This window comes from Scomber japonicus, chromosome 6 (assembly GCF_027409825.1).
Source record: "Scomber japonicus isolate fScoJap1 chromosome 6, fScoJap1.pri, whole genome shotgun sequence".
Lineage (NCBI taxonomy): Eukaryota > Metazoa > Chordata > Actinopteri > Scombriformes > Scombridae > Scomber > Scomber japonicus.
In genome coordinates, this window is record NC_070583.1 from 3,672,201 (window position 1) to 3,691,519 (window position 19,319).

General features: G+C 40.7%; 1 protein-coding gene across 3 annotated transcripts in view; it reads left to right on the plus strand.

The window, feature by feature from the left end:
* Window positions 1–17,600, plus strand: part of nf1a (neurofibromin 1a) — a 93,730-nt gene extending 76,130 nt beyond the window's left edge. For all 3 annotated transcript variants that reach the window (XM_053321333.1, XM_053321335.1, XM_053321334.1), the window contains 17 exons: window positions 6,170–6,449; window positions 6,532–6,746; window positions 7,485–7,546; window positions 7,752–7,893; window positions 8,054–8,155; window positions 8,562–8,702; window positions 9,346–9,472; window positions 9,851–9,982; window positions 10,750–10,885; window positions 11,656–11,816; window positions 11,919–12,041; window positions 12,134–12,252; window positions 12,352–12,452; window positions 14,210–14,352; window positions 14,611–14,657; window positions 15,466–15,682; window positions 17,339–17,600. In XM_053321333.1, coding sequence (XP_053177308.1) covers window positions 6,170–6,449; window positions 6,532–6,746; window positions 7,485–7,546; window positions 7,752–7,893; window positions 8,054–8,155; window positions 8,562–8,702; window positions 9,346–9,472; window positions 9,851–9,982; window positions 10,750–10,885; window positions 11,656–11,816; window positions 11,919–12,041; window positions 12,134–12,252; window positions 12,352–12,452; window positions 14,210–14,352; window positions 14,611–14,657; window positions 15,466–15,682; window positions 17,339–17,481 — 2,391 coding nt within the window. In that variant the 3' untranslated portion in view covers window positions 17,482–17,600. The remainder of the gene's footprint in view (window positions 1–6,169; window positions 6,450–6,531; window positions 6,747–7,484; window positions 7,547–7,751; window positions 7,894–8,053; window positions 8,156–8,561; window positions 8,703–9,345; window positions 9,473–9,850; window positions 9,983–10,749; window positions 10,886–11,655; window positions 11,817–11,918; window positions 12,042–12,133; window positions 12,253–12,351; window positions 12,453–14,209; window positions 14,353–14,610; window positions 14,658–15,465; window positions 15,683–17,338) is intronic.
* Window positions 17,601–19,319: the final 1,719 nt, after the last annotated feature.

Below are 19,319 nucleotides of genomic sequence, written 5' to 3' on the forward strand. Positions count from 1 at the left end.
GCTTTTCATTGTGGCCTACTTCACAACATCTAGGGCTTATTTGAAGGTACAGTGCAGCCTGACAGCTCTGACAGTTGATTTGGCAGCTTAGGTGTATGGAAGGTTAAACATGCTCTAATCAGTGTGTTTCAGTTAACAATTGATTAACTGATTTTATATTTATTTATTTATTTATTTATTATATTGGTGAAATAACATGGCAAACAAGGATTAACAAAAAAACCTAGCAGACATGAAATTAATTAATTAATTAAATAATAGATACACAATAGACATAACACAAGTTTGGACGAGCAGAAAGCCCACAAGTGCAACATGAAATGTGATGCCATGGAATTACAGGTTCGAGGGAAGAGGTTAACAAATATATTGAGTTAAAATATTACTAGAAAGAAACGGGGGAGTATTTATGACAAAGTCAATGCTGTTAGTAAAACCAAAAATATTCCACTCCAAAATTATAACACAGGTGTGTCTGTGCATCATCTGTGTGGGGGCATAGAAGATTAACACATTACTCCAAAACTTTTCAATTTACCTTCATTAGAAACACTATTAAAACACACATATTACACCTGAAACAGTGTGTGGGGTTAGTAGTTAATGGTCCAGTAATGATTTGTTTAACTGAACTGGACCAGTATATTAACTCAGACCTTGTTCTGGTTAGACTGAGTTTCAATTAAACCTTTTTAAAAGAACACAGTAACTTCACATATTTATACAATTTGTAGCTGTGTGCTTACTGAGTCCATAAAACTCTTCACCAGAGCTGTCACTGTGTGTAAATAGACTACTGTACATTACACTTCAACATCAGTTTGGTCTGTAAATACTGAAACATCACAGCAACTAGTGTCTGAAATACTTCTGATCAACACACAACATACAGCAGTAATGGCTCCATTTTCATTAGCTGCAGACACAGCTGGCGCTTGACACAGCTGTTTATAGGACGTTATAGTTCATAAGTGTGGACGCTCTCATCGTTATCTTTACAGTATTGTTCTTATTGTGGACAGACCTTTACATACCTACGATCATATCCAGATCCAACCTCTCTCTGTATTTTACTGGTGAATAGGACACACCGATGTATAAGACCCACCACACTTTTAAATTAAAAAATATTGCATTAAAGGTGCGTCTTATACATTGGTTTTTATGGTATTTATAGAAGCATTTACCGTCAGAAATATTACCTTCAGGTTTGTTCAGACTAGGGTTGCAAAATTCCGGGAATTTTCAAACTTGGAAACTTTCCATGGGAATTAACGGGAATTAACGGGAATTAACTGGGAATTTACTAAACTGAAGGTATGTTCTTATTAGGGAACTTAAATATAGCTGTGTAAAATAATATTTTAGCATAATCCTGACTAAAACAACCAGATATCATGCAGTACAGTTGAATATCTATGCTATCATATGCTCACATAGCATACTGTTTACTGCAGGGCTACTGAGGCCACGCCCCCTACATGCACTGTGCATTCCTCCATCACATGCACAGATGATTTCTACAATCCTAGACCACACTTTTGAGCCCAGATCACACAACTTGAAGCCAGACTTTTGAGCCTGTGGTTTTGATGACATTATATGGGAATATATTTAGGGATATTTTTATGTGTAAGTGCTATATTTAGCCTTATGGTGGAAAAAATAAAACTGGTCAAAACCAAATAAACCACAATTTATACAGTAAATATCACTTTAACAGACAGGAGTGGAACTTTGATGTAACTAGTTATATCATTTGCACCTAAGTAAATAACAATAACTAATAGTTTTAAAAACATCTTGTATATTTGGATTTTATGAGTTGTATCTCCACCAGGATACATTAGACACATCCCCCTCAGGGATGTGTAGCTTTACAGACACATTGTTGTATTTTTTCAGAGTTGTGTGTGGAAACCATTAAGAATAATAACATTTAGTTGTTTTTTTATATTAAATTATAAATAATTGTATAATTTAATATAACTTCAACAGCTCAGGGACATCAAGCGACATTGTGCACCTTTTTTTATCATCAATTTAAAATAATGTTTTTTAATGAAGGGGTGGACTTTTTTTATCCAATTAATCAAATGATGATACCTTTCCACTAAATTACCCTCAGTTGCCATAAATTCCCATTTAATCCCCATAAATTCCCATTTAATCCCCATAAATTCCCATAATTCCCATAATTCCCATGGAAAGTTTCCAATTTGGAATATTTCCAAAATTCCCCAGTTTAACTTCCCATGGAAATTTACCGGAAACTTTCCACCCCTTTGCAACCCTAGTTCAGACACAATGCGTTTACTAAATAACATATTTGCATTTTCTCCTTCCTGTATTTTGCACACTGGGGTAAAAATGCCTGTATGACAGCATGTATTATCTTGAACATTTAAAAGACACAATCATTAGTGCACCCTGTTAGTAGATGGCACATTTTTTGTGGGTGATGACACATGTTTTTACACATGCAAACCTTTAGTAAATCAGGCCCTTGGTCTATTATTTATATCATCTGTATGTAATAGAATGCTGGTGGTTTGTACATATACTACTTGATTTCATTTTTCTATGTTTTAAAGTAGCAGCTGGAGACCAAACAATCAGCCTGTTCTGAACAGATGCACTACACCAGTTCAATAGAAATGGACCATGTGTAACATCATGTAATAGAATATGAGCAATGCAGCCTCAGGGGTATGCTGTATATTAATATAAAATATTGCTAGATAGTCAACAGTGGGGTATAGTGTTGGCTATCTATCTTTGTCTTAATGCTTGTTAACCAACATTTGGTTGAAAGCAGCATAACTCTGAAGACACAGAGTAGAGAAAATGGATGTACAGAAAAAGTAGTGAGATCTGATCTATCTGAAGAGAGATGTCAGCTAGCTTTGGTGGATCAGTATAGCCACATGTGTTGCTACCCAGGTGCACTGCAGTGACATCATATACAGTGGTATGATGGCCACCACAAATTATATTTCAGCTCAGACACTTTTTCTCTTTTCCAAAAATAACCCTGACTCATTGTCATACTACTACTACACACACACACACACAGCATCCTCTGAGCTTTACCCTACAGTCACACCACCTACACATGACAGACACGGTCACAGTGTCTCCTTTTAAAAAACTCTTCAATATCGATTGTGCGTCTACATCACTGTGTGAGTCGCTGATCGTAGATGGTGAAAACAAGGAACTTCATGGTGCATTCAGGAGCACCTCATTGCTTTCTTATTTTTTCACTACATTTTTTAAAATAATCACAAAGTAAAGCAAAACCATAGATTCCATTCTTCAAAATTTCATAAAATAATCAAATTGTTAGCAGCAGCTGTTTGCAGCAAACCTCAGCACAGTCTTGTACAATGAATCTCCAGATATCTCTGATTATGTTTCATGTTGTTTCACTGCAGCTTTTATAATAATTAGATGCTAAAATACTAAAAACAACACTGCATTTACTTCTACATAGCACCAGATCCTGACCGATACTGGATTTTTGGGGCTAATGCCGATACTGATATTATGGGGTAAAAACAATTCTGATATTGATACTGTATATTGGCTTATAATATTATATGTAAAGAATATATACATAAACACATTTTTTAATGATCCCTCAAATATAATGAATTACAGTTTAAATTCAACTTTATTATATAAAATGACATCAAGTGTACTTAAAACTGTGAACTTCTCTGGGAATTAACAAAAATAATAATAATTAAAGCTGCAAGCAGCGGTGAATGGGCCCTCACCCCCCCATACATGTCAGTTTACAGATACAATAGGGCTTCGAACTGGTCAGCGCTCGGGCCCTAATAATAATAATAATAATGAGAAGAAGAAGTAGAAGAATTAGAATTAGAAAGAAAAACTTGAATTAGGAAAAAGGATCAAATATACATAAAACTCTGCCATTATAGCTTTAAAAACGTCTATAAACTATCAGCACATCGGACAACATATTCACCAATACCGATATATCTGTGATAGGTCAATATCGGCCGACCAATACCAGTCTGGCTCTACATAGCATTTGCGATTGCATGTCAATTGCGAACAGCCTGTTTTTAACATAACTGAAATCTCTGACAGAGAGGTAATGGAAATTATTTGCTCTCTTAACAAATCTAATGCCAAGGATAACTACGGATTTGACACTAATTTTTTAAAACTTCACATGAAGTCTCTGGTTTTTCCCATCATGCAACTGATAAATCTGTCTATCAGGCATTCTGTTGTCCCGTGAGTACGGTGAATCCAATCTTCAAATCCGGAAGTAAAGCTGAAATCAACAACTATAGACCAATCAGTATTCTTCCTGTCATCTCCAAAGTAATAGAAAAATGGGTGGCTAAACAGCTAGTAGAACATCTCAATAATGGTTACACAGCATTGCATCCGATGCAGTTTGGGTTCCGAACTCACCATTCCACAGAGTCGGCTATAAGTATGTTTATTAAAAAAACCAAGTGTCTCCTGGATAGGAACAGCTGTGTGGGAGCTGTTTTCCTGGATCTTAAAGCGAGAGCCTTTGACACTGTTGACCACCGAGTACTGTTAACCAAGCTGTCGAGAGCAGTGTGTGGTGGTCGACGGTGTCAAATCCCCTTACCTGGACTGTCCAGTAGGGGTCCCTCAGGGATCCATACTTGGACCTATCTTGTTTTCTTTCTACATTAACAATTTCTTTGATGTCTGTAAGGGTGTTAATGCACAGCTGTACGCGGATGACGCAGTTATTTTCACCCCTGCGAAAAACACGACAGAAGCCGCTCAAATACTTACAACTGCTATGGCTCATGTACAGGACTGTCTCACTGATTTATGTCTCTCTTTAAATGTTAAAAAAAGTCTCTGCATGTTTTTTGCTAAAAAGCCGCCAAATATTGATCATTCTGGTGTCTTTCTGGGAGGGGAGGAGTTCGCTTTGGTGAGCGAGTTCAGATACTTAGGATTCATCCTGGACTTGACACTCTCATTCAAGAAACACATCAAAAAAGTGTCAAACTCTGTCAAGTACAACCTGGCTAATTTCAGGCAGATCAGGAACTCCTTAACCAACAGTGCAGCTTTGTTGTTTTTACATTGTATGATCCTCTCACATATAGACTACTGCTTAACCAGCTGGTCACTGGCATGTACTACAGCCCTTAAACCAATAGAATCTCTCTATAAAAAAGCCCTAAAAACTCTGGATAGAAAACCCTTCTCCTTCCATATCTGCAATACCCTGGAAAAATGTAATTTTTTCAAAATTTTAAAACTTTCAGATTTGCTTGTTTTGTGTACAAATGTGTCCATGGTCTCACTCCACCACCACTAAATGAATTCATAAAGAAAAGGACTGTTGGAGGTTTGAGCACCAGGGCTTGTGCTAGAGGTGACTGTGAGATTCCCCGCAGACGCACCACGTTTGGGAGGAATGTGTTGTCTGTGGTGGTGGGGGGGGGGGGGGGCATCTGGAATAGTCTTCCCTCCACGATAAGGGAATGCCCTACATACTCTTCTTTTAAAGGACAACTAAAACAATGACTGAAAATTAATCAAAAATGCGACCACTAACTGGATTTAACACCGACTGAACTCTCTTTTTTAATTGCTGTATTCTGTCTGGATCTGACATCCTCTTGATTGTGTATTGTATTGTACTGTGTGTGTTTTATTTGTATCTTATCTATTTGTATCTTATCTTATCTATCTATTTATTTGCTATCTCTTCGATTTGTATTCTTTTTTATATTTATTTCTCTCTTTAGGGATTACAATGCAAATTAGCAATTTGCTATAATCCGGCATATTTACAAAGATGTCTAACATTTATGTTCATTAATATGCACTGTCCCTATCCAAATAAACTATTATTATTATTATTATTATTATTATTATTATTATTATTATTATTATTATTATTATTATTAAAATTTGTATTATTATTATTAAATAATCTTATCAAATTGTCACATTCAACCTCCAGCCCTCCCACCCCCACTTCACAGCTACCACTGAGCAGCCTACACAGGGAAGGTTCAAATGTTACCAAATAATGTTTTATTTTCCCATCAGCGGTCATCATTTTGACAATAATATAAAAAAGTCTTTTGACTGAGGTGTCTGAATGTCCTGTGCTCCTCCATGGTAGGTGATAGGTCGGATGTGCAAGATCATAGACAAGACCTGCCTATCGCCAACGCCCACACTGGAGCAGCATCTCATGTGGGATGACATCGCCATCCTGGCTCGTTACATGCTCATGCTGTCCTTCAACAACTCGCTGGATGTGGCGGCCCACCTGCCATACTTGTTCCACGTGGTCACCCTGCTGGTAGCCACCGGGCCGCTGTCTCTCAGGGCCTCCACCCACGGTTTGGTCATCAACATCATCCACTCCCTGTGCACCTGCTCACAGCTCAACTTCAGCGGTAAGGAGACTATTTATCTGTTTATTTGAGCATGCAGTCATAGTATGGGTATAAACTAAATGTGTCCTCTCAATGTTCTCAGAGGAGACCAAGCAAGTCCTGCGGCTGAGCCTGACCGAGTTCTCCCTGCCAAAGTTCTACCTTCTGTTCGGCATCAGCAAAGTCAAGTCAGCAGCTGTTATCGCCTTCCGCTCCAGCTACCGGGACCGCTCCTTCTCCCCTGGGTCCTACGAGAGGGAGACCTTCGCCTTGTCCTCCCTGGAGACTGTTACTGAAGCCTTACTGGAGATCATGGAGGTAGTCTTTCATATAGAATAACCAGAGATTCAATAATGATATTTATTTTAAAGTCCGAAATAGGTCATAAATGTATTTCTAAAAACTGTGTAAAAAGCATTTCAACCATTTAGATTTGAATTTTTGGAGCTAGGCTTCACAAACTGTGTTTCAAGATTTCTGTGTTCAGGATTTAGTGGGCGGGTCTGAAAATGTATGCCAATCACAGCTGCGTTACGTAATGCGGTGGTGATTAGCATAAACCCGCCCCTGCTGCTGTAGAGGTATAAATACATTCAGCACACTACTACTACTACTACAGTCTACAGTTAGATAGTTAGCTGAGTTAGCCACCGAGCTAGCAGCCAAGCTAGTAGCTGAGCTAGCAGCAGAAAGCTCTCAGACGTAGCGTCCATGTTTCTGGTAGAGGTGGTGACTTTGATTGACAGGTGACACTTGGTAGGGGGCGGGGTTTCAGCGAACTTGGCGGGCACTCCCACAGCGTTTGGTAGCAGAGAAAGAGGCTGATCTTTACACAACTTTGAAACCCAATTTCATATATTTGGCGATTTTTTTAATCATTCAAATTTGGCAGGGTGGTTAACAACACACTTTTTTGTGGTATGTCAAACACATATTTATTCTTACTTTACACAGACTTAAAATGAAATTAGACTGAAACACAGCACACATTCAATCATACACGCACACTGTCTGACAGTTTCTTTTAATCTCTGCTATGTTTATTTTCTTCTTCAGGCGTGTATGAGAGACATCCCAGCCTGCAAGTGGTTAGACCAGTGGACAGAGCTCGCACAGAAGTATGAACCTCTCCCTTCTTATTTTAATGCAGCCACACTAACTACATGACACTGCAATGAGGAACCTGTGTGTGTGTGTGTGTGTGTGTGTGTGTGTGTGTGTGTGTGTGTGTGTGTGTGTGTGTGTGTGTGTGTGTGTGTGTGTGTGTGTGTGTGTGTGTGCGTGTGTGTGTGTGTGTGTGTGTGTGTGTGTGTGTGTGTGTAGATTCGCATTCCAGTACAACCCGTCCCTCCAGCCCAGAGCGCTGGTGGTGTTTGGCTGCATCAGTAAGAGGGTGAGCCACGGTCAGATCAAGCAGATCATCCGAATCCTCAGCAAGGCCAGCCCTCTGCTCAGCATAGACCGGGTGAGACTGTTTGTCTAAAGCCTCTGCAGGACCACACATCATTTACAAGTTCTCAATATTATTTGACATTTTTAAATATTCAAAACAAAAATAACTTGTTCATGCATTATCTGTTTGATTGAATGTTTCTTTCTCTCTTCCCTTCGTCCCACCACATCAGGGTCTTGAGAGTTGTCTGAAGGGGCCGGACAATTACAACAGCCAAGTATTAATCGAGGCCACTGTAATCGCTCTGACAAAGCTGCAGCCTCTGCTCAGCAAGGTGAACTACCACTCTACTCTGTTTTAACTTGTAGTTTGGCATAGTAAGGAAGTCTGTTCCCACTTTATTTTATATATATGAAATCTCACATTGTAAACTGTAAATAGTTTCAGTATTTGAAACTGCTGGTTAGTGCTGGTCATGTTTTAAGCTTTTAACAAGCTTTAGCTCAACTTCAGTCCAACACACAGCACCATCGGAGTATCTGGCTCATGGTTTGGCTTCTCCAGATGACTGGTTAGAAAATGAACTTTATGTAGCAACATAGTAGAATACATATATTTGGAGTTCTGCCTTTCTGGAGGCATGATCTCCAAGGTGGGTTGTTATTTTCAGGAAGACTGAGAAGTTCTGAATGATCTACACTGCTGCTTTCTACCAGTCACACTGTGTATTCTGCTTGCAGGAGTCTCCCATGCACAAAGCTCTGTTCTGGGTGGCAGTAGCTGTGCTGCAGCTGGATGAAGTCAACCTGTACTCTGCTGGGACCGCCCTGCTGGAGCAGAACCTCCACACTCTGGACACAATGCGTGTCTTCAATGATAAGGTAAAACACATGCTATATACTACAGAAAGCACAACATCTCTTCTGCTCATACAGCTCCACAGCTTTATGTTGTATGAACTAAAAGTCTCACAGCTCTTATTTGGTTTAGTGAGCAGTAAGTGACCAGCTCTAGATGCACATCTGAATGTAGCCTCAGGCATGTAGACTGTGACTGCATTTAGAGATGGTTTGTGGTGCATGTGAGCACAAATATAATGCAGTATTGATACAGATGCATATGTGCATGGATGACTGAACGTGTATTTTTTCAGTAAAAGAAAACTAACAAAGAATCTCCCAGTTTCATTCATTTCATTTCAACTTCAAAACGCTGCACATTTACTTGAATGTAATGAAATAAATGCATTAAATGTGTCTCTCCATTGTCTGTCTACAATCCCCCTGACTCTCTACACCGGCATGATTCAGCTGTGTTCATGCATAGATAATACATTTATCAATAATCTACAATTCACAGAACCAGTTTTCTCAGAAGCGGCTTTATATTTACACTTCGGGTTAAATGACTCAACTCTTGTTTCTGACATGAAGAGGCCTCAGCATTACTAATCACATGATCACTTCCTAATCTCTTTTTTTCTCTTCTTCTCCATACTTGGTTTTACTACACCTGCTCCTCCAGAGTCCAGAGGAGGTGTTCATGGAGATCAGACGTCCTTTAGAGTGGCACTGTAAGCAGATGGATCACTTTGTGGGACTCAACTTCAGCGCCAACTTCAACTTTGCGCTGGTGGGCCACCTACTCAAAGGTAAAGCCAACAGGATGACTGGGTGCACATCTTCATATAAATCACATGGTGTATACAGAGAAGGAATAATGACCATCAGTGCTCTCAGTGGTCATTTAGCAGTCCATTGGTCATCCCAGGCTGAGCTGAGCACTTTTGGTTCACTTTAACTGTAGTGTTTGAGGAAGGAAGTCAAAGTCAGCTGTGGTCTCAGTGACAGCGAGCATCACTGATGTAATATTAGTGTTTTGTCAGAGTACAGTTGCTCCTGGCTCAGCATTAGAGCTTGTTATAGAGGTAACTGTCCAGAATAAAGCTGCTTTTTAAACATGTGGATGTGTTTGTTGCCCCTGACTGTCAGACTGTATCACTCAGACTGTCATGTCTTTATGTCTCCAGGCTACAGACACCCATCAGCCACCACGGTAGCACGGACAGTGAGAATTCTGCACACACTGCTGGCTCTCATCAGCAAGCATCTGAAATGTGACAAGTTTGAGGTGAACACCCAGAGTGTGGCCTATCTGGCTGGTACGTAACACCCACTGTTGTTTTACATTGATATCCACATTTACACATGTCAGCCTAACATGATGTTGTGACGATGATGATACTTTATTGTCAGACAAGTTAAATTAAGTATTTAGCAAGGATCGACTGATGTACAAAGGATTGCTTAAGCCTGACTGAACACCAACCATTAGACTCTGACCATGATCACATGATCCAATGAAGAACATGTCATCACAATTAAGAGTCTATTTAATATAATGGTATGCAATTCTTGACCAAAGATTGATGTGTTTTTCTCCTTTGGTAGAAGTCAGCATCTAATTGTTTCTTGTAGCTGACAGTCCGTATTTTCCATCAGTATGTAGCTTTTAGGTGGTGTTGGGTAATAAATCAATATTATATCGATATTGTGATATCTTATACTGTATATATTATCTTAGATTTTGAATACGGTGATATGGAATAAGTGTTGTCTTTGCATTACAGTAAAAATGTAATTTCAGTATTTCACTATTATCTGCTTTTTCCACTAAGTCATTATATCCATATTACTGATGATTATTGATCAAAAATCTCATTGTGTTAATATTTTGTGAAAGCACCAATAGTCATCCTTATAATATTGTCAAAATATGGATATTGAGGTATTTGGTCAAAAATATTGTGATGTTTGATTCTGCCCATATCACCCAGCTCTACTTCTACAGTAGGTGGTACTGGGGTTTTTTTGTGGCTCAGCATTACTGCATGTGACCTCATCATTATTTTGTTGTTGTTGTGTGCAGCACTGCTGACTGTATCTGAGGAGGTCCGTAGTCGTTGTAGCCTCAAACACAGGAAGTCGCTACTGATTTCTGACCTCTCCATGGACCCCGTTCCCATGGAAACCTACTCCAGTCACATCACTGATCCCAGCTGCAGGTGAGCTGATGAACAGAGTACAAAACCAAAGATGTATCTGCAGCCTGATGAGCATGCTGGCTTCAGTGAACACCCTTTACTTTGTTTATGAAGTTAGGTTTGATCATTTCAGGGTGGAGTGTACAGTAGGTAGTGTGTGATGTCAACCAGTGCCTGTGGTGTAACAGGGTGTGTCTCTGTTTGTTCTTAGAATTGAACCCTTCACATAAGCCATCAGCTGTAATGTTCTTACAATCAGCTTAGAGTTTGTTTTTCTCAGAAGTGTTTCCCACTACGTCATAATCCTGACCTCACTGTTCCCCATTTATTGGATTTGTTTACTGGTCTGTGTGAAGCTAATGAAGTTAATTTACAAACTTGATCGGCAGCCTGATGTGCGCTCAAATCTTTTGAGTGGAGTAAAGCTTTAAGTGATTGATACACTTCCATAGCTGCTCCATCCTAATAACATCCAGCACAAATCACTGCAGTTATCTGTTCTCCTGTCTGTAGAGGAAGATGATAGATTCAAGTGATCTATTCTGTAACTGCTGCTGGAGGACAGAGGGCTGACTGTGCCAAAAATGAAATGAAACCAAATTGTTCATATAGTGAACTACCTTCATTTTTATCTCCCTGTCCTTTTTAAGATGTATGAAAATATTCTGCTTTAATAGTGGAGTCTTTCCACAAACACTGCCTTCACCTGAACAATTCATAATCTATAAACATGCTAATATTGTCCAGATGTCATCTGTCACCTGACTGTCTGTTCACCTTCCCCTCCACAGAACTCTGCGGGAGACTCAGCCGTGGACATCACCTCAGGTTTCAGAACGATACCTTTCAGCCCATCACTACCCCACAGTGGGCCAGATCAGCCCACGTACACGCAAGTCCATGAGCCTGGACATGGGTCAGCCCTCACAGGCCACCACCAAGAAGCTCCTGGGTATGACTTATCCTTCACATGTCTAACTGTTCTCTGGAGAGACATTCATGCAGACAGTGTAAATGAATGTTTACATTGTGTGTGTGTGTGTGTGTGTCTCAGGCACCAGGAAAAGCTTTGACCATCTCATATCGGACTCCAAAGCACCAAAGAGACCAGAGATGGAGTCGGGCATGACCACCCCTCCCAAGATGAGGCGTGTTGCAGAGAATGACTATGAGATAGGTGAGAGTTCAGGTCAGGCTGCAGTCCGGGCATTTTCTTCAACATGGTACAGGTTCTTGATGAAATCTTTTTATATCATGTCATAATTACAGAGACGCAAAGAATCGGAAACTCTCACCTTCGTAAAGTTTCTGTGTCAGAGTCCAATGTTCTGCTGGATGAGGAGGTTCTGACTGACCCAAAGATCCAGGCTCTTCTGCTCACTGTGCTGGTAAGGAAGCACACAACAAATCCAGTCAGAACATGAATGTTCAGGATGAAACTGGAACTCATGGTCGTTTGTTGATGCTATGCTGCTCTAATGTTCCAGGCCACCCAGGTTAAATATACCACTGATGACTTTGACCAGCGGATCCTGTACGAGTACTTGGCTGAAGCCAGTGTTGTCTTCCCAAAGGTTTTCCCTGTTGTGTAAGTAGTTAACAGAGCTCTGTCCAGAGTCTGATATAAGAGTGGATGACTGTAAACTGTGAAGTGCAAGAATATATCACATGTATATGATCACATCTGATTATAAACTTTGGGACATAGATTCAAAAATGTTTCATGTGTGTCTTAAAGCAACAGCCAGGTGTTCATATGAACAGTAAAGAGGTTTTCCTCTCTGTAATCATTCCTCCTGTTCATACTGACTATTAAAAGATCTTCAAATGTGCTTTCAATGTAAAGTGATGGAGGACAAACTCCACAGTGTGTTCACACAGTCTTTTAAAAGTAGATGATCAGCTTCTATTGAGCTTCATCAGTGTGAGTTAGTCATATCAAGTGATATCTGACGTAGTAGTATTCCTGCATTGAACAGTGAGGAGGAATAAAGTAGTAGTATTCCTGCATTGAACAGAGAGGAGGAATAAAGTAGTAGTATTCCTGCATTGAACAGAGAGGAGGAATAAAGTAGTAGTATTCCTGCATTGAACAGAGAGGAGGAATAAAGTAGTAGTATTCCTGCATTGAACAGTGAGGAGGAATAAAGTAGTAGTATTCCTGCATTGAACAGAGAGGAGGAATAAAGTAGTAGTATTCCTGCATTGAACAGTGAGGAGGAATAAAGTAGTAGTATTCCTGCATTGAACAGTGAGGAGGAATAAAGTAGTAGTATTCCTGCATTGAACAGTGAGGAGGAATAAAGTAGTAGTATTCCTGCATTGAACAGTGAGGAGGAATAAAGTAGTAGTATTCCTGCATTGAACAGTGAGGAGGAATAAAGTAGTTGTATTCCTGCATTGAACAGTGAGGAGGAATAAAGTAGTAGTATTCCTGTAATGAACAGTGAGGAGGAATAAAGTAGTAGTATTCCTGTAATGAACAGTGAGGAGGAATAAAGTAGTAGTATTCCTGTATTGAACAGTGAGGAGGAATAAAGTAGTAGTATTCCTGTATTGAACAGAGAGGAGGAATAAAGTAGTAGTATTCCTGTATTGAACAAACTCTATGAGAGGAAAGGAGAACAACACAACAAGAAGTGACAGCAAACAGCAGCAGAGGCTAACGTTAGCTGCTCCTCTCCTCTGTCTCAGAGGGGCGGAACTAAACCCTCCCTGCAGCAGAGACAGGATTTGATTGGTCCGGGCATCCAGCAACTCATTCTTGCTCACTATATTATTGCTGGTGAAGTCGACAGTTCAAGTCAGGCCAGAATGACTATCAGGTCAGCAGGAATTGTCCCAGTGCTCCCGATGTCCTCCAGTGGCTTTTCCCACCCACTTTATGTTTCTCATTGTGCTTTTGAAACTTTGTGTGGCTGCTGTGGGTGCTGCCCCAACTTCAAGGTGAAGAAACCCCACAAGTGTAACTACCAGCTGAAAAGTCAAAATGTAAAAATACTTGTGATTTCACAATAGATACAGAAGTAAAGCCACAGCACATACACAGAGCACCGCTTACACACACTAACAATACACACATAAAGGTCAGCAGGCTGTCATGGTTTGGTCATCATGTTTAAACATAGAAAACCAGTTTCATATCTGTTAGTTACAAGTTAGAGTTGTCCCCAACCATACTAAATTGTGTGTGTGTGTGTGTGTGTGTGTGTGTGTGTGTGTGTGTGTGTGTGTGTGTGTGTGTGTGTGTGTGTGTGTGTGTGTGTGTGTGTGTGTGTGTGTGTGTGTGTGTGTGTGTGTGTGTGTGTGTGTGTGTGTGTGTGTGTGTGTGTGTGTGTCCCTCAGCCACAACCTGTTAGACTCCAAGATCAACACTGTGCTGTCCATGTGCCAGGACACCAACCTCCTGAACCCAGTCCATGGCATCGTCCAGAGTGTGGTGTACCACGAGGAGTCGCCCCCACAGTACCAGCCCTCCTACTTACAAAGTAATGACTATAGAAAGCCATATTCTATGCTGTGTCCTACTGCTGTCCTCATGCATATCACTGCACATGTTTACTATTATCTATTGCTTCAAAATAAAAGCGTCCTAAATGTCCCCGCTGTGTAGAAATGATGAACTGAGAAGCACAACAGTTCCATGTTTTTGTAAGGAGCCATATTAACCCTGCCTCTATGTCCTCACATATGCCCCCCCCCTCTCTCTCTCCCCTCCCTCCCTCTCCATCTCTCTCATTTCACAGGCTTTGGCTTTAATGGACTCTGGAGGTTTGCCGGACCCTTCTCTAAGGTATGAATGATTCTTTCCTCTTCTCATACTTTCATTTTTCCTGAGGTGCCCTCGGCTGCCGCGCAGGAGAAATTCAGCTTACTAAGCAATTACACAACAGCTCTGAAACCGGTCTGCCAATTGGTGTGGTGATATATGAAGTGTCCCCCCCCCCCCCCACACGAGTACACACACACACACACACACACACACACACACACACACAGAGCAGTGGTAGAGAAGCTGCAGATCAGTCTATTAATACTGGATCTTTTAGATTCTTGTCGATTCAGAGTAGACAGCTCCAGGATGATTATAGTGTTCTCTGTATGCAGATTGACTGTGCTGTGTGTGTGTGTGTGCGCATGCATGCGCGCGTGTGTGTTTTCACTTAAAGTCTGTGCAATGACAGTATCAACTCAGGTATATTATCATTAGACACTATTACATACATACATACATACATACTGTAATGTCACTATATTTTTACTATACTTTTTTACTCCTCTACTTATTTTTTATTACTTTTAAGATTAATAAACAGAAACAAGGCATAAATTATTTCTTCACAAACATCAAAACAACAAAAAAAACCCATACCAATAACCACGTGGGGGAAAAAAATAAAATAATAAAAATAAATAACAAACATTAGTATAGTACTACTATACTAATGTTTGTTGTATTGTTTGTGTAATTTTATTTTGCTGTCCACTTTCTGCTGCAATAATGTACATTTCCCCACTGTAGGACTAATAAGGGAATATCTGATCTTATCGTATCTTACACATTTAATTGCAAAAGATGAACTCTACATTATCTCCCGCAGCAAACCCAGATACCGGACTACGCCGAGCTGATCGTCAAGTTCCTGGAAGCGTTGATCGACAGCTACCTGCCAGCGGCCGACGAGGAGCGAGGGGAGGAGCAGCTGAGGACACCCACCTCCCCCTACCCCCCCACCAGCCAGAGCCAACTCAGCATCACTGCCAACCTCAACCTGTCCAACTCCATGACCTCACTGGCCACTTCACAGCACTCACCAGGTCTGGATAACACACACACACACACCAGCACTGTGCACTTTACTTCATTGATCAGGGTTAGGGTTAGGGTTGCACAGCTGAGTCTTATTGTAGTTTGGCAGCTGAATGATGATTTGATAAGAAGAGAAGTGACTCTGACAGAGTTGGAGACAGCTGTGGAAAGGGAAGTGATCATTTTGAACAGGACAACAACAAGACGTGATGGAAGCAGCCTGTCTGTGCTGAGTTGACCTCTTCACTACACTCAGTTTAATAGGATTCTGCAGGCCCTCATTATTTTAGTCCCTATTTGTCCTGGTGAAGCCTCTCTGTCTCTGCCTCTGCCTCTGCCTCTGCCATTGAAGCCCTCTTCACACATGGCAGATATAACATTGCTTCAGTCTTTTACATGGCAGCTAGAGAGCGAGCAGCAGTGTGTGAGAACCGTTAGGACAGAAATGAAGAATAGTTGTTTTTATTCTTCCTTACAGACAGAGGTAGAGCTTAACATTGGATGTTATCTATCACACACATGCCCAGGACCAGTACTGCTTCATATCAACACACTGGCTGTGATCCACAATTCATAGAACTTAATCAATTTCATTATTTATTGTTATTACAGAGCAAATTCTGCTGCCTGTGTTATAAAGTCCAAGTAAAGAGTCAGATACAGGAAACATGAGACAATGTGAACAATTGCCATCAAGTGTGATTTATAGAGGAGCATGTCTGAAAGTGTACTGTTCAGATTCTGTGTGACCTCTGACCTCACATGATTAAAATATATATATTTTACATTTCCACCCCTTCATTCAAAAACAAAAATATGATTTCAAATGACAATGCAAAAAAGTGCTCAAACAACATGTTGCTGCTTAAAGATAAATAAAGATTTAAACAAAACAACTAAATGTTAATGTCTGATAGCTTTAACAAAATAACATACATATGTATGCTACACAAAAAGACGTATTTTCTGTAAATAAAAGATAAAAATAATAATGGTTTATTTTTGTAGTAACCAGTTTTACTTTTTCCATCATTAGGCTTCCATATAAATTATGTGTGCTAGATTCCCCTGCTGCTCTCCTACTGTTGACTGTGAGATCTGAGCACGTAGAAGCTGATAATCACTAACTATAACCAGGGAGCACACTGCAACAAGGTTAATGATCCACACAGTGACATTATATCATTGATATGACGCACAAAAGCCATAGAAAACCCATCCTTTTTTGTGCACATGCTCAGTCACTCTAGTGCGTGCTGTTGCTTGGTCGCTCCAGATTCCGGGAGATTGTGTCTCATTTGCGGGCGTCAAGGAGCCGCTATGAATATGCAGGAGAGTCGGGTTGTCTACTTTTATCCTCCCCCTACTTCAGTAGCGTATGAAGGGAGGAGCAGGTTGTGTTATGAAGCCTACACCAAAGCCAAAAGCGTCAGGTTACTTAAAGCACACTAATTTTTGCAGCAGCGCTGAGAATGTACATAGAGGAAACACTGAACATGTTTCAACAATCAGTCAGTTTGTCAGCAGAAACTGAATGTTTCACATAGTGAGGACAGCTGCTTTGTACTACAGCGACCCCTGTTGTTAGATATGTCACATGTCTTGTTGAAGTGAGTGATGTAGACACTTGTCCTCCCTGTTGTTCCTCTCTGTTGTTCCTCCAGGTGTGGATAAGGAGAACGTTCAGCTCTCCCCCAGCTCAGCTCTGTCCAGCGGTGGTCGGACTCGCCACGGTTCAGCCAGTCAGGTCCAGAAGCAGCGCAGCGCCGGCAGCTTCAAGAGACCCAGCATCAAGAAGATCGTCTGATCAACCAGAGAACAGCCCCCCCAACCTCCCACTCTCCTCCTCTTCCTCCTCCTCTCCACCCTCCCTCCCCCAGCCTGCCAGCCAGCCAGGCCTCATGCTGCACTCCACTTTTTACTCCACTTTTTACTCTTTTTATTTCCTCCTCCTTCTTCATCAGCAGGAGAACAAGTGTTTTTTTGTGTTTAGCATTAAGGGGGAATATTAGCAAAGGCAAACTTGAATTCTGTGCTGCTTGAGATTTTTTTAAATCTTTCATTTTGGGGGGACAGTGTGTGGTGGAGGGCGAGCTTCTGTCCAATCATTTCTGGAATAGATCATTTAAGCTCTTCATAGTGTTCCTGTTGCCCTGCAGCCAGGAAGCCTTCACACGTGTGAAACGGTAGGAGAAAAACCTCAGAGGCTGATGAGGAAAATCCAGTCAGACAGTCTGGACATGAAGGTAGAGTGTGGACATGGTCTTTGGACTGTGGGATGAAGGATCCAGACTTCACGCTGAAGCTGAAATAGAAACAGCAGGTTCATAAACACTACTGTGTGCAGCCTCCCCTCAGTCATCAAGATGGACCAAATGACAGCGGGGGGCAGGGGGAGGGGAAGGGGGAGGAGAGGGGGTGGATCTGTGAGACCTAACCGTCACTCTGGACCTGCTCGGACACCTGAGTTCACCTCTCCCCCCCCCAGTCCTGTACATATTTTACATAGACAGATTATGTATAACTAGTCCTTAGTGCTAATTTAGATGTTGACGTTTTCTCCATGGTGTGCCTTTGTCAGGGTTTTTCAATGTGTACAATTTGTAAAGTAAAAGTCAAACCTTGCTGGGGACAAAGAACAGGTACTAATTATGGAGGCGTGCCGTCCATATCACCACCAGTTCACATGAGCTGCGTCACGACCGGCCTCCAATGATCGTCAAATATACAATCATCCATATACCCTGTTGCCTGAAAGTATTTATCCTGTACAGCTAGATAGTGCTACACAAATATTCTTCTTTTCAAAACACTTTCCAAAAAAAAAAAAATCTTCTTTTCAAACACTTTCAATGTATGATCATGAAGATTGCAAAACACTAGGGGAAAGCGCAACTGTGTAAATAGCTCCCATGCTTTTTTTTCCTGCTTTTTTTTGTCCGTTTCGCTTTTATTTTGCTTTTTTTTGTTGTTGTTGTTGTTGTTGTTGTTATTTTTAGTATGAACTGTGTTTTCAGCAGCATAGCATTTTTAATTTGTTTACACAGTGACAAGGAAAATTGTGTAATAGGCAATAATCCTCAACTCTCAAACTCCTTTGTCAACCACAGATTTTCTTTGTACATGGAACAGGGAAAACACATCACCATGTTAGCTCGGTGCAATATGATGCCAACTCTTTAGTTGCCTGTGAACATGGAGATTTAGCTCTTATTGATTACCTCTAATGACCATTTGAATAGAAAAGAGGCAGTGGACAGTGTGATTTCTGATGCCATACACACACACACACACACACACACACACACACACACACACACACACACACACACACACACCCCTACACCTTCATTTATTTCACCTCTACAGTCTGAGCTGGACCTGCAACCCAGTAACATCAGGAGTTTGTTCTGTTGCTTTTTAAAGGAAAAATCCACCCTGAAAAAGACAGTGACACACAAGCTTCTTTCTGGAACACTAACCAAAGCTGATGGCTCTGTATTATGTTGCTGAGTAGAAACTCCTTTTTAAATGTGTTTATTGAACAAAATCAGCCACATGTCTCAAATACAGCCATGTGATCCTATGTGAGCTTAACTCAAAGCCCTATTATTGGCTTTTCACTGGAGCTTTCAGTCTTTCATC